The following is a 26,076-nucleotide window of genomic DNA, read 5'->3' on the forward strand; positions in this document are numbered from 1 at the left end:
CAAGCATATTAGAGTACTTGTGTTTTAAATGAGGCATGCCCTTTAAAGGGAAAGTATGTCTTTAGTATTAAGAAATTTACATGTACAATGTATGCTACTTTGTTATACTGAAAACTGCCCAGGTATACGTGGGCTAGTCTTCAGTGGTTTAAATATTAGACTTCTTTTTTTGGTACAAAATGTTTCCATCCCTTTGGCAAGATTCGTATTTTAGGAAAGAATGTAGATTTTTAAGTTTTTTTTTTAAATATTTCTCATCATACAGGCGTAGATTAGGTATTTACTTTGATATTGATTTATTGATTTATTGATTTTTTACTACAAATCATTGTTATCTATGTTGCACTTTGCAATATTGCTAGAAAGAATAATTAAAAAAAAATCAGATTCACATGCCCCAGGAGCATGACGACAAATTTCACTTCTGTGAATTCAGACCGAGCTGCTTGCTCCTTCATTCCCTTTATTTTTGTGGATTAGCTTAGCTCTTTTCCCTGTATTGACTTGAAAAATCCTCATTTTTTGTTTTTTTTGTTTTGTTTTTTGGTGTGGTCACTAATCTCCATGCAATACATTACCGTACTACCATACTACTTGAGTAAAACATATATGTATCATACAGCTCACTGTATGTACATTACATGTGGACTGCATATACCTTTATCCCATGTTTCTATACTCTAAGAGTGTTGCTGAAGTGGAAACTGTTGCTAGAAAATAAAAACCAAACCCCTACAGGAAGTGGTTGATGGTTCTAGTACGAAGTGTGTATACACAACATCATACATGTGATAGAAACAGGTTTATTATTCTGCTTCTCCCCTTCTCTCTCTCCCTCTCCCTCCCCCTCTCTTTCTCTCTCTCTCTCTCTCTCTCTTTCCTTTTCTTTTTCTTTCTCTCCATCTCTCCTTCCCTCTATCTTCTCTGCCTCTTATCCCTGTATACAGTGCTGGCTGCGGAAGGACAGGCACAATATGTGTGATCGACTACGTCAGGAATGCCCTGGCTTGGGAGGTGAGACAGTTTGAGGTCCTTGTACTGTCCCTCGGATAGGACATAAAATGGAGGTCCCGTGTATGAGAGAGTCACAACTCATGCACGTAAAAGATCCCGCTTCACTCATTCATCGCAAAGAGCAGGGTGTCTAACCCGGTGAAGTGGTCCCACTCCACATCCAACTGGACCCCATGGAAGACCAGCTTAGTGTAGCTGAATATGGGCAATCCAGCCATCTTCACAGATGGAAAACGAACAACAACAACAACAACAACTTCTTGAACATCAACAGGGTGCAGACTCTGGCTCATGTTCCTTTTTGTCGTATACAGTATGTCCAAAAAAAAAAATACTATCCAATTTTCGCATTGATAACACCCAATGTGATTAAACCGTTTAAATGCTACTTCAGGGTCTTAAAATATGACATCTTAGCTCTATTTTGTGAACACAATAGACAGAACTTGGAGGGAAGAGATTTCTGACATGCTCTTCAAAATTCCTCATTTCTCTTTGACCACTGAAGCAAATCGAATTGGGTTTTTTTTGTAAGATGTGGGCAATGAGGTATAGTTTCATACCCTGAAATTGTATTTGGATTGATTCGCTATTTTTAAAGCTATTGTTGCGGAGGGTACCATTGTAATTTTGGGGGGGACATACGGTATATACTGACTGCCATCAGGGTGATAATGCAAATCAGTGACCATAGTTGACTCTAAGAGACATACTGCAACCCCTGGTCCTTCCTCAGGTTATGATATGTTTGACAATTTAATGAGAATCAATGCATGACTAGGAATTTCACTCTGGTCCAAATGAAAAAGTAGTCAACATTTGTTTTATATGTTTGTTTTACTTTTTCGACGATGCAAAACATTGAATAGATATTATGAAACCACATTTATAAAGGAATAAATGAGTTCTTTTTCTTTTAAAGCTGAAATGGGCAATACTGTAATGACCTCATCAATTTCAGATCACTTGTGGGCTGTAAGTTTAAGCTCACTGCCAAATTATACATCATCGCTTGCAGAGTTGCTTGAATTGCTCCTTAAGAAAGCTTCACAGAGGCTATGAGGTGAACGGCAATGAGTACTGTGTTAACAAGTGCTCTGCTTGAAAAAGGAATGAAGTGTTATCATCGTTCAATGCTCTTTCGCTGGTAGAAACTTCTGAAGAGTTTGTGCAAAAAGATTTCTGTGGTTGCCTTGGTTCCCAGGTGAAAGGGAAAAGAGAAATGAACTGACAAGGAAATTGGAATATTAGTAAATGAAATTTGATAGAATTGCACTATGTAGGAAGATGGTAGAGAAAACAACACTGGATATACAATGTTTACAGTGTGATGTATCTATGCTTGTATGTCTTTATATGTACAGTGTACGCACAATGTAAATGATATGGATACACATCATATTCATTTCTTCTACAGCGAATCGACCAGAATTTCAGCCTTTATGACATCATTCTGGATATGAGGAAACAGAGACATGCCATTGTCCAGACGAAGGTAACAAAGTGATGTAATCTATCACTACATCCATGATAATGGCAGATACCAGACACTAACTTGTCATACCATGATATTAACGAGTGCTGGCAGTTATGAGACAACTTTATCTCAAAGATGAAGCAATGACAGTGTGATAATCTATCATGAGCATGTTGACAAATTCTATTTAAGATAATAACAAAAAATGTGTTTAATCATGAGAATTGGTAAGTGCTGAAATAACTAATCAGCCAAAATGATTTGAAATCGTTTCATATGTCCCGTCATGGGAAACAGAAAGTGATGTCATACGATTCATTCTACTTTTTTCTTAGTCAGAAGGAAAGAGAAGAAGAAGTTAATTGTGAGAAATCATGTACGATAAATTGTACACGGGCTGTAGTGTCTACAATCCCTTTCTGGATTTTGATCGCAGGCTGAAATGTGCGTGAATGTGTTGCATTGTGGTCTAAGCATGATTCCAAGGAACAATCAAAAAAATATATGAAATCCGTGGTGGTATGTTAGCCGGACCAAACATATTCAGATGGGGAACCATTGATTAGCAATGTGGAAGGGGAATGTGATACAGTGTATCTCCATTTTGTAGACTCATTTCCTGGGTTGCACAAACCCAGAAAGTTGTGCACCTGGATATATGATTGAACATTTGTTGTGTAGTGCAAATGAATCCATTCTTGTTTGCATGCCTATTTTTACTGCTGGAACTGTGATACACTGTACACTGTATGTTTTATGTATACTGTATGTGCATATTTGTGCAGGGAATTTTATGCATGTTTTATGAGTCAGTAAAATGATGTGTACCGTGGTACAGTGTATGTGGTATTTGATGTACAATGCAGTATAATTCATTTTTATGTAAAGAAATGATTTCATACTCTTTGTGCATAAATGGAGAAGTGATAACAATGATGCGAATTCCACTAGATTTCATACAGACCTACTTGCCATATACTAAAACAAAGTAGCCATTAAATGCCACATTTATAAGAAAAAAAAATGGCCCTAAAATGCAGATTTTGCAATATTTCTGTGAAATGAAGAATGTTCCGTACATTTTTATTTCTCGAGCGCCAAGATTTGCAAAATTAAAATGCATGCAAATCTTGTCTACACTATATGCATTGAATGCCAGTGGGAGTTTGTGAAAATTTCATGCCGCAAAAAAGGCTGTCAGCTCCAATTCGAGAAAAATTCATGCCGCGAATATATCATGTTTTACAGTAATGAGATCGGAACTCATTTTATTGCTCGGGGCCTTTTATATCCTATTCAAATATATGTGTATTTGCTCACTATAGAGCAGAAAATATTTGCTATTCCAGCCTGTGATTAAAAACAACAGCAACAAAATTGAAAACAAATTATCATCATTCTTACACTCTGTCTTTTTCTCTCTTTGTTGTTATTTTTTTCCTTTTCTTGATATTGTATGACTTCTTAGAATCAGTACGAGTTGGTGCACAGGGCGGTGGTCACTTTGTTCCAGAACGCCCTCGGTATCAAGCCAGAGAGCAAGGACGACTTCGGCCACAACTACGAAAATGTGCAACTCAGACACGACCACCACGTTGAACAGGTATCGCAACATTCCTGACAGGCTAAACCAATGTTTCCTTCTGTGAACTAGATGCTGCAAGTAAATGCAATACATGCAACAACGACAAATATGAAATCGGGGTGTAGGTGTGTGTCATATTTGATTTACATGCCTTCAATTCAGTTTCTTCTTGTGCAAGGCAATTTTTATTAGAGCTGATATCATTAGTAATACTGTACATTGTATATGCCGAATATTTCGGGAGGTTTTTATTTTTGCGAATTTCGCGAAATCAGGAGCTGTTCGCAAAATTGAAGACACTCGAAAATATTGACTTTGATCTCGATGTGTATATGACATACATGTGTACACTTCTCCGTCCAGTACAGGACTCCACGATCGCAAATTTAACCACTTGCAAAATCGTTGGGAATTCCCGATTCGCGAAAATTTAGACTCGCCAAATATATGGCGTATACAGTAATACTTCTTCAAATTTATGTGTCAAATATGGCTGCATGGGACTTGGACAATTTCTAACTTAAATTATGTGGTCATGACTAACAGCCAGCATAGTGACAGAGAAACCATTTTGGTTTGTCGACAGTAGACAATCTATGGATGAAGGTATGATCATGTACATTGTACTTAGTTCAAAAATATGTCCTATGAGCTGAATCATGTTCATTTTGATAATGTAAAAGAGGAAACATTCACACGATCAGTTTTTCACCCTGGGACTATTTCAGTGAACTTCACTTATCTGTATTTTTGTAGCTGAGAGTATTTTGGTACACCTCTTAGTATCTCCTAAAATACCTGAATTTTGTTGTTTTTGTGTTTTTGTGTGTTTTTTTTTTGGGGGGGGGAGGGGGTGCAAGATCATACAGTATACATTGTGGTTCACAATGAAAAATCCACACCACAAATTATTCCAGGTTTAGAGTAGTGAGTGACAGAGTACTAAATTTACTTTGTATCTATTTCGGTGCCTTGCTATCGATATTGGCGTGTCTTTCACCCTCACTGAATACACCTGTGTGTGGTGATAATCATGAATGACATTACAGGCTTACATTACTTGTGTTGTTGAAAGAATGTGAACAGGAGTCAATGTCACATTGCAGTTAAGCAGCGCAATGCTGCTTCCTGTGCAGTCAAATGAATACAAGTCGAGAATGATTCATTTCTGGCTGTCAGTGTAATTAGTCCCCTCTCTGGCAGTGCAACCTTTCTTGGTCAGACAGACAGATGGACAGACAGACAGACAGAGATATAGAGAGAAAAGGGGGGAAAGGAAGAGGGGAAAAGAAGAAAAACAGAAAATTTCATAGAGAAAGGGTTCAAAGCTGGAACCAGGCCATCTGGTGACTTGGCACTCACCCCCCATGCCCTGTACCCTTGACCCCGGGTCATTATAGTGTACACTGGGGATTGCACTCCCAGCTCGCACCAAATGGGTTCGTGCTGATTGCCACTCGCGAGCTGTGTGCACCGCGATTAGCAGTTAATCCATTTCATGTGCTCATGTGTTGCGTTGGCAAGTGCCCAGTAATTTTTTTTTTTTACTTGAATTTTGATAGGCAGTGAAATTGAGTAGCATTTCTGTGTGAGCACAATTCTGTACTCTGTAGCCACTGCCTTTGAAAACAGGTTATGAATTAGTGCTCATTTCCATTTGAAGTTGCCAAAAACCTTGCCATTGGTCTATTTGTGTGCCATGTTTACATGCCCAACTCAGTCAACGGCATGCCAACTTTGAATATTTTGCTCAACTGCACAACCACGCATGAACTGATTTGTTTTGAACACTGGCCATTTAGCCAGTATAACTTTGTCAACAAATTCACATCACATCAAAGCCAGAAGTTTACTCTATGATGTTGCTGACAGTGCTTTGTAGCATAAATGCTTCAGTAAAGAGTTACATGGCTTTGAAAAAAAAAAAGAAACACACACAGAAGAATGATTTCCAAAAGTGCCCATGTTTTGCGTTAAACAGAATAATGTAGCACACAGGGACAATTACACCATAGCACACAAACTAAGATTTTATTCATATCATGTAAAATAAAATTATGATTACAACTGTTCAGTCTAGACACAGTCCAAGTGGAATGGCTGAGACTGGCCTTCTTGGATGCATGCACTGATGTGCATTCCCTTGAAACAGGAACTTTTTACTGAGGCAGTAATACAACTGCAGGTGAAATTTGCTCTGCTATCATACATACACCCTATGAAATGAAAAGAATATGCAGCCATGAAATCAAACTTTCTTAGCAAATGTGAAGTTGGTCTACATGTATGTCTGCATCATTTGTGCAATTCGGTAAGAATATCATTGCATTTGTGACAAAATTACAGAAGTTTTTAAATGAGACGCCATGACTATTTTGCCCCCTTTAAATCACACTCTTCTCAAATTGATGCTTTACATAATCATGTCTACATATACGTATACATGTAAGACGTGTGTATTCGTGGCTGTATGTGTAATAATAGAATCAAAAGGTTTCTGCTGGGAGATGTGTTGGAGCTCCGTATCACTCATCCATTTCTTGACCTGTGTCTTCCTTTCCCTCACTGCTGCCCTTAGCCGAGGATGCCCCCCAAGCCACCCAGCCAGAGTTCAGCGGGAGAAAAGCGGGACTCGCAGAGCCACAACTATGTCAACTGCAACATTACATCGAAAGGAGGTAAGGACAATAACAATAAAGGTTGGTAGGAATGATGATTATATTTTCAGTATTATTTGTATTATCATTCATATAGTTGTTATTACTATTATTATTGCTACTACTACTACTACTACTGCTACTTCTCTATTACCATCATTATCACCATCATCAATATAATCATCGTAATTACATTGATAGAAATTCAACAACCTCAATCTTGTATAGCCAGAGAGCCTCACCAGTGTTAATACTGCTATTCAAGGGACCAAGTTCTCACACCACTATCCACTACAGCCCAGAGTGACAAAACAAAATGAGGCTTCCTACCCCTTGCATTTACATCTTGTTTCACATGATTAGCACAATCAATGACAAATTCCGTTTCAGCTGGTCATGTATTTCTAACATGCATTTTTTTTTTCAGGCGAAGCTAGCAACCAGCCTTCCTCTTGTAATTTTGTACATTGTTTTCTGTTTGTAGTTTCAATGGATGCGGAGGCACCGGCCATGCCAAAACTACCGTCCGCTCCATCCAGGCCATCAAGAGGCAACGACAGCCCTGATGGAAGTACCTACGCAAACTATCATATCGGGTCCGTTACTCCAGAAGCTTCCAAACCGACGCAAGATGGAGTAGGGAAACAGGGCATCCAGGGCAAGCCTCGCCAGAGCCCTGATGCACGGTACCAGAACAGCTTCCAGTCCACCCTGCTAGCCTTCAAGGATATCGAGTCCGACTGTGCTGGTCAGCCGGCGCCCCCAACTTCGGCATCCTCCGCACAAAATCCAGCTTCTCAGACACAGGGACAGACTAAGCCTAAGCTTCCCCAGACTGCAAAGCCCACTGTGTCCAAACCTCAAAAAGCTGGGAAACCTGGGAAAGTGAAGCCGTCGCTACCCATCAAACCCACATCAGTGGAAGTTGGGCACAGGGCGGCGCCCGACAGATCGGTGAGCGTGGATGGGACCAGTGCGACGACAAACCCCGCGGGTAAGATGTTTGCCACCAGGCAGGACTCCAATCCGGCATCCAGAGGGGTGGGCAAAGAGGCCCTGAAGCCCACAGAGAAGAAGGAGGCCCTGAAGGTGCCCACCAAACCAGCGAGACTGCTGGAGAAGAGTAAATCTGAGAGTGGCGACAGCTCAAGCTCACCAGGAATACGTCACGGTGCAGCCAAAATCATCAAAGGAGGGAAGGGTGAGCGACCCTCCCAGCCACCACCGAGGCCTCCGGCCAATCCCAAACCCTCCCTGGCCAAATCCAGCGGCGACGAGCAAGTGATCGTCAGAGCCCACCACGACTATGAACAAGTCCACTTCAGTCCACCGCCGGACAAAAAGGACATGTTTGAGATGCCCAGTGAGAGGAATGTCAGGGGTTCTCCTACCTCACAGATGGACAGTAGTAAAGAGACCAACATTGTGCGCAGGAAGACGGACTCTAGCCGAAAACTCTCAAATGGCTCGGTCCCGTCATTTGGCGGTGCCGACGGCAGGGCGCCGCGTAAGAGCAGCTCAGACGCCATGGAGTACGCGTACGTGCAGCAGCCCCAGAGCAAGTTGGAGCAGCTTCTGAAGAGCGAGGAGGGACATCAGAAGTTATCCCAATCTTCGGCGTATGCCGAGGCGTACTCGGAGGTCACAGGTGCACCGGTCAATGCACCCAAAGCTGCTTTGAGGTCATCAGGCGTCTCTGATCAGCACAAACCACCGGAGAAGCCCAAACGAGGGGAAAGCTACGTAGGCAACGACAGTGACTACGACCTCGTGGGTTTCGGAGCGCCTGACCCTGGCGTTGACCCGTTCAATGATGTAGATGGTACTTACTGTGGTGTTGGTCCCATTGGAGGTATGGAGCAAACACATTGTTTAGTAGACTAGTATACTTTTAATTCAAATTCTTGGAAATATTTCTGCCCAATCTGCAAAGTCATCAGCTATTTATTTCATCCTCTTCTTTTATTCATACTTGTGTGGCACATATAATTTTCCACCAAGTCAAATGAGTCAAGCCTTGAACATGCTTTCGTTTGTCATGTATAACTGATGATGCGAATGAATTAATGCCTTTCCATTTGAATGAATTGCTTAACTTGCCTCTTGTAAAATCACTGTCAGGTGAACTGATTTAGGAGAGAAGCATTTTACGACATCTACAATTTGAAAGTCAAGATGTTTCAGAGGCATTCATTTCCTTGAAAAATCTTGATCATTTTCCATGCCCTTCCTTAAGTTGAATCTGTAAGAGAGAGAGAGAGAGAAAAAAGAAAAGATGAATAGAAGTATTCCCTCAGTTTGAGTGAAACAGTGACATAGTTACACCAGTCCTGCATTCTTCTAGGCTATGCTGAAGTGGCTGAAACTTGTTGAAAACATGGCAGTGTGGCAGAAAAATTATCCAACTGTAGATTTGATGCTAGCAAGTGTACCTAACTTAATGTTAACCCATTCCGTACGGGAAACTGGTGGCCTGCGTATTAAGTCTATGGGCATTTCAGAATTCAGTATGGAATGGGCTGACAACAATAAAAACAACTTTCCATGCTCCTAACAATAACTAAGAGGAGGCATCATTTTGATTTGATTATGACTGCAACTTTTAGCTCTCAGTCATCAACAAAAGGCTTGCCCCTCTCTGGCCAGGAAAAACAAAACAAAACAAAACAAAAACAAAACAAAAGAAGGGTGGAATTTGGAACAGTCATACTGGAACAATCATCAGTGAAACAATGAATGATATTTATGATATAAGGAAGTAAATTTTGTGGCAAAAAAAAAGGATGGAAACAGACAGATAAGGATGACATTTGCTACAATAATAGCTTCTTACCATGTACATGTACTTGGTGTTTGTATTACAGGCTGTAGTGTTCTGTATGCAGAATTAGGTGTCATGAAAAGAGAAATGACCTTTACTTCTGCGCATCACCCAGTCATTGAAAATAATGTCTTAGACTGCCCTCTTGTGGTGACATGTTTACATCTGGGTTTGATCATGCGGTGACAATTCATTCAGATGCTTTGATACCTGAATTTAGAATCTTTCTTGAATGTATCGCAAATGAATGTCACCAATAAAACCAGTAGGCTGAGCAATCATTAACTCTGAAGCAATATTTTACTGTCTGAGCTGTGCTCAGGTATGGACCAGACTTCAGCCAAGCACCTTGTTTCACTTGCCGCCATTTTCTCATTCTAATGTCATTGTCCAAATTTCGCCATTTTCTCATTCTAATGTCATTGTCCAAATTTCTCTCGCCATGGCAACCTGCACTGCATCCTTGGCAGTACCCCCACGAGGAGATGGCATGGATGACGATGACGAAGATGTACCCACGGTGCCGGTCAGAACGGCGGAGTCCTACCAGCTGGCAGGCGGTAAGCTAGATGAACAGATTGCTGCAAGAAGTGTTCCTTTGATGAACTTGTCAAGAGTGTATCAAAGTTCGGCCCAGGCTCTTCTTTGAGTTGGCCCTTGATGCTTGCTCACAGGCTTTCCTGATGCCAGGCTTAGTAGTGTAAGGAAAGTTGGCATCCCCAAACACATACATGCCAGGAAACATCTGAATGCAATGCTGTCCAAGTTATAAACTCTTGTTTGCAATCATCACAGAATACATTTAGGAGAAACAAGTTCTTTGTGACAAAGTTGATGACTCGCCAATGCTGCCACAATATTCAATCTTTAGAAATAATATTCTACAGAGTAAAACCATCACCAATGTCAGTTATGCTTGGAGGTACATGTACATTTTGTAGATTGATTTTGATGTAAAAGAGGGATATTTTTAGCGCCATTTGGTAACGATTCTTTTTAGTACTTTAATGGATTCCTGATCTTAATGTTAGTGGGGCTGTATATCGATCTTGGCTGCATTTCACTGTCTGGGAATAAAGCAAAAGCTGCTGTGAGCCCAATTTTGCCACTGTCTGAAATGCTCTCCATAGACAGTAAACAGTTTGTCTGCTCTTTTCCATTGTTCACTGCGCTTTATCTGTTTCTCAAGAAAGTAAAAAAAGAATAATGCAGGAAATATGTTTCTAGAGTTCAAGCGTTCAGCGAGATTTCCTCCAGTTCATGCAATATTTCCGCTTTCTGTGTGGCTCTGGTTGTACACCCGCTGCCAAATGCAACACAGACCAGAAATTGAGCGTGGAGGAAGGTCTTGAGTTTTACTGTTAAATGTGCAAAGCATATTTCCTTTGACCTTGGTCTTTCAAGTAGACTGTGTATAAAATGTGAAACTCTGGCTTTGTCTCATCTTCCTCTCGATGAAGTTCAGATTGACACAGTTGGTTTCTGCTCCTTCAAACTGTCAAACAAAGCCCTTTGTATGTTTGAGAGATACCAAGAAAACATGTATGAAACAATACAGAGCATACCATTTTAAGAGGAATTCAAAGTTTATTTGATGCAAGTCAGGTTTGGAATGACTGAGACATCCAAAAACAAAGTAAAACAAAGCAGTCATAATAAAAAGTGGGTCCCACACTTTATTAGAATCGCTCTGATTTGGATATCTCAGCCATTTCAAAACCAATTTTCATCAAATGAATGTAAATTCCTCATAAATGGAATTACATGCTCTTTCATATTTCATAAGAGGTTTCTCATTATCTTACCAAAAAATGTTAGGAACCTGAAATTAGGTCTGAACCAAAACTATACAATCCCTTTAACCCATCAGATACTACAGTTATTTTGCTGCAGAAATCATTGTCTCTTCCTCATCAAATTGGCAACCTTGAATCCTGCTGTCAATCTGTGCTGTACTGAAAAAGTACCAGGTGAAACTGGTTGAATTCATTACTGCAAAAGGGGAGTGAAACCCTAATATATAATCTATGTGGATTAAGTGATTACAGCAATATTACTAAAACACATCAGTGAAAAGTTTGAGGGAAATTGGACAATGTATGCCAAGGTTATCAGTCTTTAAAGTCTTGGTGCCACCGTTGCTAGATAAGGAGACTAATGGGGTTAATGAAGTCACATATGGAAAACAATATATATTTTTTAGTTTAAACATTTCAAGGAGGTTGATAATTCTGCAACATAAATACAGAATGTCCATTTAACAGAGCTCAAATAAAAGAGAATTTTAATTCTACCCTATGAAATACTGGCAATGAATGATTAATCTCATAAAATAAAAACAAGTGCCAATAAATAGTAAAATCACAAGAAAAAGAGACAGCAACAAACCTCAAAGCTGTGTTTTTTGAGAGTTAATGGGCTATATCACCTGACCACGTTTGTACCATATACTCTGACATGCCGTTCCTAGCTAGCTCGTGGCCTTATTCAATGTGATGAATGAGGCGCAGTCAAATTATGCGTAGTTGCAACTACCCAGTATTTTGCATCACGTACATACTTTGGGAAGTGTGACCACAAACCTCTGAAGAATTCACCAGCAAAACTTACCACAAATCTTCCTGCATGAACTAGGGAAATTTTCACTTCTTGCAAAATTATTATTACTTTTTTTAGTAGTGTGTGACAGAATACTAGTTCTTGTATGTTGTTTATGCACATATTGCATTTTTTTTTTTTTTAGCCTGTTACGGGGTTGCATTTTGTACTTTCAGGGAGGATGCACAGTGTTTGCCTGTGTAGAGCATGCCTTATAGAGATCAGACCAAAACTACAGATACAGTTACACTGTGCAATTTTGTATCACTGAAACTACACATAGTATTGTTTGTACTGGGGTCCACATGCTCAAACTTCTGAAAGCTGTCGAGAAGCAAACTACTCATAGTTTGCACAATGTGGCTGTGGCTGTAGTAGAAATACCAATAAAAAGAAACAGCACCAAACCACGCAACTGGTTTGGAGAATTAATGGGCCAACTAACCATGTGTGTATGCTCTTTAATGATACGTGTAATGTCATTCTTACCTACCATTTTATGCCAGTGGCCTCGTGTTGTGAAAGCGACAAGATAAGCCCTTTATGTCAAGATCATCTTGCGTTTGAGGAAGTCTCGATGCACTTGAAATTTGTTCTTCATGGAATATGTAGTTCAACAGAATGTACAAGCGCTGAAGATATGTGCAGTTGTTCTGTATTTGAATATTTGTATGGATTAAAGCAGTCAGTGTAATTATATAAATTCTTTAAATATACTACTTACAGTTTGTACACAAATGTTTTCAAACGAAGAGTGACACTGTCATACATGTAGTTTTGATTTCATGCTGTGCTGTTTTGAAAGGAATAATCATAAGTTTCCATAGATTACAAATCAAAGTCTGCATGTAACTCCAAAAGACAGCATTGCGTGGGTAGTGTGTGTGTGTTCACATGCATGTGCATGTTTACAGATGTTTCAGTCCCTGCGTGCGCAGGTACATGTATGCAGTTTATATATGTCGCCTTGCAGCAATTCTGATTGCAGCATGTGCATGAATCAAGCTTCCTCAAAGTTCAGTAAAACATTGTGATTTTTAGACAAAATATGTCTGCTGTCTGTAGTACGACATCAGATATTGACAGGAAATGTTTTTTAGATATGTCCTAACACATGCATTCTTTTTGTTTCTCTTGTGGCAGATGATGAAAAGGTTCCATCAGCTGGAGGGTAAGCCACTTTTTATTTTCTGTAGCAAATACAATGCTGTAGTCCATTACATTTTCTAGTTGCCTTGAAGAAATAAAGTAAATTTCTACAAGCAGAAAATCAGTCCAAACTAGAATCAGTGGTGGGATAATTTTCACTTGATTTCCAGTTTTTGCTGTGAAGTAAGGGACAAAAAGTTAGCATCACTAGCTTCAGATTGTTTCAGAAATATAATGATAGTAATAATAATACAGGGTACTTATAATGCACAATTTACCACAATGACTTTGGTTAAGATTATGGGAGGAGGGTGGTCATAGATGCAGATGCTCTGATAAGAGAATGATTGTGTGGTCTATCTTTATATGAAAGTCATTGAAACAGACATTTGACTATGACATCATTACTTGTCTATGTTGTGTATGCGATTGTGACAGAGACTGTCCAAGTCAGTTAAACGTGAATTGCCATCTTCCCATTGCTTTATACACACTTTTTCTTTTTAACACCAAGTAGAACAATATTCTAGAAAATATTCGTAGAAGAATTATCACAGCCATTATTATGATAAAATCACTTACAAAGTTTCTTGGTTTCTCACTTACCAATTTTGTGTTAAAGATTTGTTTTTAAAATAGGTATTTGTCACATATGAAGGAAATGTTACCTGTGCGATGTGTATGAAATCAGAGAGAACATGCTTTTAGTCATGATACTTTATCGATAAAGCAGAAAAAAAGTTCTGTAAACTGACAACCAAGATTTTTTTTTTTTAATCTTTGAATAGGGGAAGGAGGAGGCTCTAATTTCTTATTGTAGCCTATGTTAGCTTTAATAGTATTAAATGAGAATGATCAAGTGATTTTGTTACTGGAGTATCATAGTTAGTTGAAAGGAGACCAAACACACAAGGAAGTAGAATGACATTTTATCTTTGTTCTAATTTATATATATTGAGCCAGGAAATGAAATAACATGTTTACATTTATCTCTCTGTGCAAACATGGACATTGGTATTTAAAACTCCCTAAGATTACTTCTATGTGTGTGACATGCAAACATAAATTATGAATTAGTTAAGAATATTATGGAAGAAGTACTGTAAGTGTTGAAGAGGAACTTCCAAAACCAACTTGACACCATACTTGCTCCGTGATGTGTAGGTTTTTGATCGCAATGCTAGATTTCAGTATAGGTAATGTGCTGAGGTGAAGACAACCCCTTATTTTTACTGGAATCTCTTTTTACAATTCTGTCATGTTTTCTTTGTGTGCATGAACGTGTTCTCGATATTTGTCATGAATGTACAGATGTTTGGATTATCTTGTTATTTGCTTTGTCGCTGTAGGCTTTAATAAGGTTTGGTTGTTGTTTTGATGCATTTTGTGTGTTTTCACCATTATGTTCTGCGAACAGGAAGTTGACGAACATGTTGAAGCAGACGGTAGCCAGCTCAAAGGACATCTTTGGCCAGCAGCAAGCCAAGATTGCTACCAACACCAGAGGCCTCTTTAAAAGGGTAACTATTTTTTCGTTTCTTTTAACAACAACAGCATCAACAGAAATAAAACACCCCCACCATCACCACCACCATCTCATCTTCGTTTTTTGTGTTCCTCTGGTAGTATCGTTATTAGGCTGCTGATTTAGCTTCATAACAAATGTCTTTGGCAATGATCAATTGATGCAGCAGTGCTAACTTGCAGGTATGATCGATGAAAGAGTCTAGTTGTATTTACCAGTCGCTTGAAGCCATCAGAATGACATTTTGGGGTTGACAAGCTAACAGAGCATTGCTGCATAGACAGTAGCAAGGAATGATACATTTTGATTTGCAGGTCAAAATCGATTTTCTTTATGCTTACTTTATGTAGTTTCATCATGTAACTTCATGTAGGTAATGTAGGGCCGGATGTAGGTGAACGTTGTATGTAGAAAGTGCCAAATCATTTGAAGCAAATTTCAAGCAAAAGTATGCACGCACACACACACACACACACATCACAAGAAGAGAAAAGAGGATCATATGAATTGTCCTGGGTGACGTACCGTGCTTTTACACGTACCAAGAGTGCTTAATTTGAATGCTGAATTACAAACACGATTGCAATTACGATTGGAACCATTGTCCGTTTACACAATCGGTTTTCAATTTCCCATCAATCACTCTTGAGCCTCCTTTCTGGGAGAATGTTTGGAAGGTCACTGTAATCTGTGCCCCCCAAAACATAACTGGTGTTCGGTATCAATCAATGTGATCGATGTTCACATGCTAATTTCGTTGCTTACGCTAATTTCGTTGCTTAATTCTGGCGAAACTTGACTGAAGAACTGTCATTTGAAACACGATTGGAATTAAGTTTCAAATCACCCTTAGTGATTCCAGTTTTCATTCATTTGGCAAGAATGCTTAATTTGAAACGTGATTCTAATGATGCTTCACTCTAATCTTGTTTCAAATTAAGCAAACTCGGTAGGTGTAAAAGCTATAGGTGAGTCAGATTCATTTGGCTGGACAAACTTCCGCTGGTTGATGTCTTCTTCCTCCGCCTCTCCTTCCTTCCCTCCAGAAGCACAAGGAAAAGGGGGCATCCACGGCCTCCTTGGCCGCCCCTCTTTACGAATCAGTCAGAGTGAATGCCAAGAAACAATCCGACAGGCATTCCAGGAAGAGCGTAAGACCCAGTCTATTTGATACACACTTTTGGATCTTTCCTCTTTCTGGAGACTGGTGTAGTACCTATGCTCTTCACACTATTACACTCTAATGCTTGCTATTCATTCAAAAAAGAGGAAACAAAAAACCAGTACCATTCTTCTCTTCTGTGGGAGTAAGGCTTAGTTACATTGCCATTGTCTTTGGTGTAAGAAGTGTAGAAACGGAGTAACAATATCATCTCTCCTATGTAGATCTTTTTAACCATGTATTTGTACTCACGTGAAGCTGGTTTTCATTTTAAATACGAAATACACCATGGATGCGGGTAGGCATGGCATGTTGCTATTACACATTCGTGTCATATTCCACCTGGATGCTGTAGACTGTGAGCAGAAATAACACATACATAACGATTGTACTAGTGTAATACTAATGTACTAATGATGTGGTGGTAATGAGCCTTATATGGCTGGGTTTGGTGGAGAATTATATGTCTATGTTTTAATGGGAAATGCGGCTCTTTGTGTAATTTGCTGCCTTGGTATGACAGAATATGACAACTAAACATAGACTTTTGACATACCATATTTGCCGGTGCAAAACCCACAAATGTGTGTAATCCACACCTCCACTTTCAGATCCTAGAGGGGAAAACTGATGTAAAAGGAAAAAAGCATGCAAAGGGAAAATGTCTTTTTTTACTTTCAGTTTTTTAATCAAAGTTCTGCCCATTTTGAACAGTAGTATGCGACTTCTCCCCAGCTTGAGTTCGCAAGAAGTTTTACATGTATAGTAGACCTACCTTATCACAATAGTGCCTTGGAACTAGATAGCTCTTGTCTAACACAATTCCATGACATTTGCTCCAACGATAATCGTTCCTATGGAATATCTGCAAGCTAAGCGAAACATACAGAGTAATTTCTACCCACAAGCATAACCCTAACCCTTATCCTAATTCTCACATCAAACCAAACGTAAAATCCTATCACACCCCCTAACCTTATGTCCTTGGAGAAAATAAGACCAGAGCAATTGTCATCGGAGCAAATGTGGTGTCACTGTCTACCAAAACAGCACTACATAGCTGCTTACCAATATTTACCTTAGCATACCTCTTTGTACTTTTCTTTGGAAATCTCATTTTAATTTTTCCCATGAAGTGATTAAGTAATTTTTTGTAGGGTTGATTGAAAGTCCCAGATGCATACATCGACTATTCGCTGTTTTTTTTTTTTCTGTTTTTTTTTAATAGGCCAGAAGGAAGAAATATAGAATCATGATGTTCAAAATCATGCAAAGGGTCTTTAACTTGAGACTAGCTTCTAGTGTAAACTCATATACACACTAATATGCATTGCATAATATCATGGACTAACCCATCTTTACAATCATTTTTTAATTCTCATGTCAGCATAGAATGTATCATCACTGTGAATTTTCAATTGTAGAGTACTTTATACGTAGCAGCAAACTTATTTTATCACAAATGATAGCCTGTGCACAATAATACCTACGCTTGTACATATGTAGCTCTCAAAGTCATTAGAAGGTCTCCATTGTACTACTAACAAACCTTCAGACATTATCACTGCTTGTCGCATGAATATATTTAGGTGTACCGCACACATACTTCATCTTGGTTCGAGCAGCGTCTCTCTTGGTCAAAGGTGAATAACCTCCTTACAAGGCTTTTGCACCCCATCCACAAGTATAAAAATGCAGTTTCTGCCTCAAAAATGCCTCTAGACTCACCAACAGTATCATCATATAACCAGTAATCTCTCCCTCTATTCTCATAAGATTTCATGTGCAGTTTGCATTTAGACTCTGTTGTCTGTGTGACATCCAACTTGTACAGAAGTGATTAGAGGTCACATGTTGCCCCTTGTATGATTTCAACATCAAGAACAAAGAAACAGTAGAAGAAAGTAATATAACTCAAACACTAAAGTTGACAGAAAGAAAACACAACATCGTTTGAATAATCAAGAGCCATTGAGTAAAAAAAAAGAAAAAAAGCCAAGCAAACAGAACTACAATTTTAGCAAACAAGCAGAGATGAACTTCCAGTATGCTCTTATCATAAACTCTATCAAACCTGCTTCTGTCACAGTGAAATCCTACACTTCTTGAACTGTCATTTCATTCCATGAACTGCTGTCTTTTTGTCTACCAGTATAAAATGTGAATAGATCAATTCTTCCTATCTACTGCATACATACATGTATGTGTGACTATCCATTACTCCAGTTACATGTCTGGTCTTTGGAAATTCCAGTGTTTTTTTTTTTTGGGGGGGGGGGGGTTTGTGATTGAAAAGATCGGTCATGAAGAAGCTATGTACAACTTCACTATTATACTGCGCTCATTTCAACTGCTATACAATGACTTTTATTTCAATAATGAAAATAATTTATCATGTGATTTGACATATTTATGCAAAAGTTTGTTCATTATAATAACATCAATAGGCTTACTTAGCTGTAGATCAACATGCTTCTTTGTTTGGTATTGTCCGACTTCTGGACTATTTAAGGCATAATTTGCCATTTGCAGATGAAACAAAAACCCAGCATTAGTGCTTTAAAATAGTTCTGAAATGTGAGGTAGGGATAGAAACAACCACTGTAAAGATTTGAATTGGCAAAATGGATGTTAAATATTGTTAAATATGCAAAATGTGAACAGTAGTTATAATAAAAATGTTTCCAGACTAAACCGTATACAGATACTGTTCATAGAGAAAAATACAGATACAAGTGTATTTCCTTATATTTTAGGCTTTATCGCAAATATTCTACATGATAGGATGTTTTGTGGTACAACAGACCTACACACATGCATTAAATGTCATATCTTCATTTTTTTTAGTCACTGTTCCCAAAGGTAAACAGGACCTTTAAATTGCATTAAAAATGTTAAACTTTTCTGAAATGTTAGCAACTTTATAGTGACATCAAAGTATCTAAAAAAAAGTGTAGTTAGTGACTGTTAATGAGATGCATGGAGACATACACTTAGGCTGCCCAGACCCCTATTAGCAGACTCTTTCTCACGAGCAAAAATATGCTACTGAGAGTGTGCTTGTTACCAAGATGGTTCATACACTGAACAAACAAAGTGTGGTGCTCATGTTTGATATTAGAAGGTCATTGAGATAAAGCTGGCTGGCTTGGCAAAATATTTTTCTGAAATTGATAGATGAAGTCTGTTACCTGTGCCAATTCGTGTCAACTCTGATCTCTTCAGCAGCATTTAAAAAAGGAAAACTAGATGCAGAAATTAAATTTGAAGTCAGTTGGGCATGTAATATACACACATAAACATCCAGTTGATGGTGATTGTTTGAATTTCTGTAACTATTTTGATTAATCTTATTGTTGGTTTGTTTGTTACCTCCACCAAGGAGGATAATATGTTTTTCCTGGCTTATATCAGTTTGTGTTCACAACATTTTCCAAAAAGTTATTTACAGCTCTGATGACATTTTCAGAATATTTCCTTTGTGGCAAATGGGATGTTTCCAGGATATTTGCATGCTACAACAATTAAATGATATAGACTGAGAAAACAAAACTTACCAATCAGCATCTCAATGAGGTATGTCAGATAAACATTCAGAGTGATGACTTTGTGTTCAAAAGGAGAGAGATAGATGAAAGAGTCATTTCTGCGGCGGGTTCACTTCTGTGGCATTGGTAGCACTATGGCTTTGGCTGAGGACTGCGCTCTCAACTCAGTTGCACATGGCAGCAATTTGAGTGTACCACACAAACTATAAAATGTCACAATTTCCAGTTTCGTAGGAGTATCATACAGCCAAATATAGGGACCTTGAATGATCACCGCCCCTGATTTCACAAGCTGCCAGCCAAAGTATTCATTGTCAGGGGCAGATCCAGGAATTCCGTAAAGGGGAGGCACCTTTGCAAAATTAAAGGGGGGTGCATGCACCCCCATTTTTTTCTTTTCATTTCGTTTGTTTTAACCAAAAATAAAGAGGGGGCGTGCGCCTGGTGCTCCCCCCTCTGGATTCGCCACTGTATGTGATTTAAGCACAGGCCAAGTTTGTGGTCCAGATACAATACATTCCACGGTGCATGTATCATATAGGCAGAGACACCAACTTTGAGGTGATTTTCTGACAATATCCAGCCTGCTCTCCTGGCTGATTGTGAATTTCCCCCTCTCTGGCCATGTATCTCCCATCTTACAAGATGTGTATTTTTCTCCACTCAAGATTTAGCTTCTTCCCATTAAAGATATTTAGAGTTTGGTCATATACATGAATGTTAAAAGATAAGGCTAAAAGAACTCCAGAGAGCATCTCCCCCGTAAAGCCTCAAGTTTTGAGGGCCCTTAAACAGGCCCCTGAACTCCCCACAAGGGACGTTGAGGGTCCCCCTTAAATGGGCCCTGAACTCCTCAAAAGGGACGTTGCACTCTGTGCTCATGACTTGTAACTGTGCTAAAATGTTATTGTGTGCATGTTCGAGTGATCAGAGTTCCAGTTTGCTAGGTGTTCCGGGTGGGATAGAATCTTCCACTTCAGAGATGCTTGTGTGGGGTTGAAGTCTCTGTGTATAGGTGGACACTGCTAATAAGATGTGGTGCTTTTTGGTATGATATCAGTCACTAGATGGGTACAGCTGATGTATTCTATTTAGTCACGCCATATAATTTAGAACAAATAGTATGCATTTTTAATCATATTCATGAGTATTTATTGCAGTTTTCTGTGGGCTATGCAATGGCTGTTTCAAGTAATTCACCAACTGTTTTATACATTCTTCCTATAACTACACCATTTCATTCAATTCTTTCATGTACCATGCAAACTAAGTGGTGACTAAGTGGTTGAGGAACCCTGATTTCTGCAATTACATTGAATGGATGTGATGAATGCAAGAAAATCAGAAAGTGAATCCGATGAATTGCACTTCCTTAAAATATTTATGAAATTTGCTTTTATTCATGGTTTCATTTTGATGTGGTCAAACTTCAATTTTTTTTTTTTTTTTTTTTGCTTCCTAGTAAGGCAAAAGTGGAGAATCCTACTTGTTCCCATGAATTATTCAAGATGTGTGTAGTTGCCTCTATTGGCATGAAATTTCCGGGATCCATCGGCAGAAACAAGCAAGTTGTTGGTAACTTATTTGCTTGGCTCACTGGCCAACTAATTACGTGTATTGACCGATTCGGGTTCGTTGAGGGCAGCAGACATTTTACGGCACAGGGCGCAGCCATAGTGGGTGTATCGGTGTGTATCAGCCGACCCCCCCTGCTCTCCCCCACCCCCTGGCAACATGTTTATCACGCACTTGTAACAAAGGTTCGCGCACTAGCAAGCATTCGCGCACTCAGTACGAGACGCCCATTGGCTAACGCAGTTTTTCATTCTGCGCGCGTGCTAATGTGGGGAGAGGGGTGGGGGAGTGCGGAGGGGGGGTCGGATGATACACCCAGTATGGCGCTGCCCATGCCAAAAATACACATAGCGCGTCACAGAATCGGTCAATATACTGAATTTTTAATGCAGCGGCTGCCATATTAATCTTGTAATTACCAATGATGACCTGATCATGTATCATACCAATGACATTTTTGAGGTGGAGTGTGCAGATAAAGGAAAGCCTAATTGCGTGCTGACACTCGATTTACTCTCTCCCACTTCTCTGTACTATTTTCAGAGACAGAGGTGAAGGTTGGCACACGCAGTAAAGAACCGAATGCCATGTTCACACAAATTATGATAATTTTGAAATTCACAGAGAGTACTAACTTGATCCTTACTTTGTCATATCTTCCAATTACCTCTATTTAAAGTGAAAATATCAAGCATAGACACCTTGTACATGTATGCATTGTTGAGAATATGTTGTTTCAGAGTTGTATTCTTGTTGTAAAAATTTTCCTCTTGAAGTACAATTATTACACCGTAATGTACATATTTAGGGACTAGATAATAAGAAATAAGTGAGAGATATAAACTTTCATTCATCTATTCAAGAGTGCCTTCTATAGCTATTTATAGAAAATCATATTGATGTATTAGTATACCAACAGGCAAACATTTCTCTCTTTTTTTAAGTGAATGTGTCTGCATGTTTCTATCTGTCATTGCATTTCTATCACTTTGAAGAAGAAAAAACAAATTTTCTCTAATATAGAAATCACATTTGCAAAATAGTTTACAATTCATCATGATGTGTATGAATATGGTATCAGAATTGATTGCCCTGCTGTGAGTGTTACATTGCTGCTGCTGGTAAGAAAAAAACAAACAAACTGTCATTTCTTGTATGGTAGATGCTGACCATGAATCTTTGCTGTTGTCCAAGAAAATGTGCATTTTATTTAATGTGAAAACGAGAGATTTTTAAACAAAGGAAAGATAAAAAAGAGGAGAATAATATTTGATATAGTATGAATCTATTCATAATGTAGTGGTTCAACACTGATCAGTAGTTTACAATATAAACTGTAGAAGAAAGTATAGTTGTATTGAACAATTTTTAGTTAACCATATTGGTCAACTTAACAAGGCAAAAGATCTGTTGGATTTTGAAGGTAAGTAATAGAAAAGATACAAATTCTTACAAAGGATATGGACGAGGGGGAGGCATGGTTTACATTTTAATTGTTTGGTGTGGTTTTTTCCCCTTTTCTTTTTATTGTTGTACAATTGTTTTGTGTGTGTTGTTGAGAGGATTTTTTCTTGTTCATGTTCTTTCTAGCTTGGTGAGGTACTGAAACCTGAGGCAAGTGGTAGCCATGGCAACCCATCAGAGGCAGACACTACAGCCAAACACACAAATATCAATGAACTGTTAGGTGAGTACACAAGCAGACTTTGTATTTTCCTGTGGGGTGTGTGTGTCTATGTAAGTGTTTGTGCTGATATATGTTAAGTGTTAGAGAGAGAGCTCATGTTAAGAACTTTTACATCAAATGCTCATTGAAATACTTTTGTTGACAAATAGCGCTTTGCTGACACTTCACTTAAAACTAAGTTCATAAACAAGACAAGAATTTTGTTGTGTTTTAATATTTTAATTTGAAGTTACTCACTGTCACTCACTGCTCATCCAACATGTTCTCCCTTCAAAGCAGTAAAATGATGTGCCGTGGAAACGATACCTTGATATAATTACGGGAAGGTAATGTTTCTATCTATTGGTATCCCAGTCAAACAATAATGACTGTACTGCTATGGTAACAAGAGTGCATCACTGCTCATGATTCTGTGTCCTTTTGACCTTCTTAAATTCATCCAACATTGTTGCTAACATACAGATCCCTCGATCAATGAAGAGTGTGCATGCATCAGATATGGCTACTTACCAAGATTATTTGATGAAAGAGGGAGGGGGTTGTAGCATAGCTAACATTTGCATGTGTGAATTTCAAGCAAAGTAACAGATTATCAAAAAAAAGAAATATCTCATACCATGAGGATAACTGAAAGGTTTCATAAGATGCAACGTAAATAAAAGCTAATAACTGATAAATAAGAATTCAAGGTAAATATCAAACCCTGCATTATAATCACCAGCACTAACAGTCACTGTTTTTTAATGCATTAAGGCCTATTAAATGTTTCCCCTTATATATCTTTATATTGGCAACAGAACATCTCACTTCATTTTTTAAATGTTGTTTTTGAAGTTTGCTGCTTCCATCACAAATATGCCCAAGTCTAACACAGCACATTTTATTATGTTGTACACTGCAAAATGCCTCTCAACAGAGAAAACACTCAAAGATTACCCACCGACATACAAGGAGGCACCTGTAATGTACAAGGAGCAAGACATAGGTAAGTATGACATTTCATCACGCAAGTACCCTCACGCTTTGCCGCAGACACCATAGCCTTAGCGCCAGGCCTTTTGAGTTATTTTCTGATTGTTTTTGTGGTTGCTCAAGAAACAAGCAACATTTTTCAGAAGCAGTAATTTGCCTCCACTTTATTTTTATTTAATGCAATCATGAATATGTTTTTTAAAAAGGGGAAAAAATCAAATTATGTCCATAAAGAAGTGGATTCTGTTACAACCATTTATGATGCAACAGATTTATGTCACAAATGTGGCTTGTATTGGGAATATAACGTTGATCTGCCATGAAACCATGGAATTGGTGCTAATGGGGTTTTTCAGTCATGATCCAAGCATGAAATTGTTGTTGCAAAGGTTTTGTCATTTATTTGTTTCCATGTGTGTCCTCTTGTTCTGTGGTAAATTTTTAATTGGTAGTCTACCTCCTTTTGCAAACCTGTTGCAAACTTGAGCATGTGTCACTGGGGATTAGTTTGTTTGATTTCTGTAATGGGGCAAACAAGAAGAAAGTCTTTTAAAACATGCTTTGAAAATTACCTCACTCCTGTAAAGATAGTCTCATTTAATGTCTGACTCCATGTGAATTGTCATAAAAAAAGAATCACAAAATATTGTGAGAACCTATGCATGAATTCACAGGAATTTGAAAAAAAAAAACGGTTTTGTCAACATCAGAGCTATGAGGTACTGTATAGATACTCCATGTATTTTTCAAATTGGTAATTATTAGGCAATTGATATTAAGTGATTGAATTCACATTTGATAACCACAGTATCGGACTGAGAATTAGATATTATCCTTGGGGGGGGGGGGGGGGGAAGAGGGAGAAAAGTTAGTGATTTCCCTTCATTGGATCATATTATTTTATGCAGCTTGGTGCAACTTGCAGGAGGCTATCTTATGTGTATTTTTGCAACAAACAAAAACATTGTGAAATATTTGATATGTCATTTGATGCATTGATACCAAAGGATACAAAACATAGTTCAAGTCATAGTAAACACCAGTCCTGTTACTTCAAGTGCAATTCTACACTTTGCAAATATTGCATTATATGTGTATGTGATACACCATGTCTGAATGTAAGTAACAGGGAACTGTTTATGTAAGTAACAGGGAACTGTTTCTAGTTCACTGGAAGTGGCAATAAATTCAGTTTAATGTGAGAGTTCACAGTCTATCAAAAGTACACTGATTGATACGCTTCTCAAACGTCTGGTCGTTCTCCACATTCCAGGGTATCCAAAGCGAGTGGCCAACCCGAGAAGGCCTCGATCTCCTCCCAGGACATGGGCATTACGACCTAGCGACGTTCGCAGTGCGCAGGTCCACTTATGAGACCCAGTCTGTCTATAACTGTGTTCTTCGCTCAAGCCACAAAAATGAAGACGTCCAAGAAGAGAGGGGAACATTGTACCCACAACTGACACTAGAGGGACAGATCCACCAAAATATTGCAACAATTCTTGTACCGTAGTATTGTTGATTCTTTCCCTCTCTCCCTCTCTCTCTCTCTCTTCCTTTTTCTCTCTCTCCCTCTTTCTCTCTTTTTCGCTCTTAATGTCATCGAAGAATGGCTTATGTGTCTTTCATACACAGCCAGCTATACTCACAAATCCTTGAATACTGATCCCCAGCTTGTAGTGTTGGTGCAGACTTTTTTCAACATTGTGGAATGCACACACTGCAGTCTTGTATATCTTGCTGTGGGTGGATTGGACAATAACTTACTATTTATCAGTGTTTTCTTCCTATAGCATCCATACAAGTAGCAGAGGAGTAAATGCTGAGTACATGTTACGTGATAATTACATTCATATGTGTGATCTATCCTCGGAAATTCCTTTTGGACGTACTTAATCTTTCTACTCCTTGTTCTTCCCTTCTTAAGGATTAACTTTTGTGTGTTTTCAATCTTATTTCATATTCAGGCTCAAAAACAAAACTTGTGACTATTTCCCCCCCCCCCCCAAAAAAAAAAAAAAAAAAAAAAGAAAATCTGGTCACAATGCCCAAGTATCAAATAGCAGTTTCAAATAGTGTACAGTTGAGTGGGAGGAGCAAAACTAAATTTGGTAAAATTTACAAGTGTTTTGAGAAAATCACTTTGGTTTGTAGTGGTGTCCCTGCAGAGACTAAAATGTGTGATGTGCAAGGGCCTCTCTGCCTTTGTTAAAGTTGATGAAGATTTCCAGGTCACTGTTCAAGTGAAGAAGTGTGAAAGTCTGACTGATCTCTGGGTGCGTTCAAGCGCTCAAAAGTGAAAGCAA

The 26,076-nt window shown here is 38.7% G+C and overlaps 1 protein-coding gene across 4 annotated transcripts in view; it reads left to right on the forward strand.

Annotated features, from left to right (window-relative positions):
- Positions 1 to 25,788, forward strand: part of LOC139708246 (uncharacterized) — a 118,517-nt gene extending 92,729 nt beyond the window's left edge. Inside the window, exons 8-19 of one of the 4 annotated variants that reach the window (XM_071620217.1) lie at positions 948 to 1,014; positions 2,432 to 2,509; positions 3,960 to 4,094; positions 6,655 to 6,754; positions 7,218 to 8,585; positions 10,025 to 10,114; positions 13,296 to 13,323; positions 14,719 to 14,821; positions 17,578 to 17,631; positions 22,702 to 22,798; positions 23,715 to 23,783; positions 25,044 to 25,788. In XM_071620217.1, coding sequence (XP_071476318.1) covers positions 948 to 1,014; positions 2,432 to 2,509; positions 3,960 to 4,094; positions 6,655 to 6,754; positions 7,218 to 8,585; positions 10,025 to 10,114; positions 13,296 to 13,323; positions 14,719 to 14,821; positions 17,578 to 17,631; positions 22,702 to 22,798; positions 23,715 to 23,783; positions 25,044 to 25,144 — 2,290 coding nt within the window. In that variant the 3' untranslated portion in view covers positions 25,145 to 25,788. The remainder of the gene's footprint in view (positions 1 to 947; positions 1,015 to 2,431; positions 2,510 to 3,959; positions 4,095 to 6,654; positions 6,755 to 7,217; positions 8,586 to 10,024; positions 10,115 to 13,295; positions 13,324 to 14,718; positions 14,822 to 17,577; positions 17,632 to 22,701; positions 22,799 to 23,714; positions 23,784 to 25,043) is intronic. The other 3 variants (XM_071620219.1, XM_071620218.1, XM_071620220.1) reach the window with 3 other exon arrangements.
- The last annotated feature ends 288 nt before the right edge of the window (positions 25,789 to 26,076 follow it).

The sequence above is a fragment of the Diadema antillarum genome, unplaced genomic scaffold, assembly GCF_040938485.1.
Source record: "Diadema antillarum isolate AM-2024a unplaced genomic scaffold, OU_Dant_1.0 seq00001321_RagTag, whole genome shotgun sequence".
Lineage (NCBI taxonomy): Eukaryota > Metazoa > Echinodermata > Echinoidea > Diadematoida > Diadematidae > Diadema > Diadema antillarum.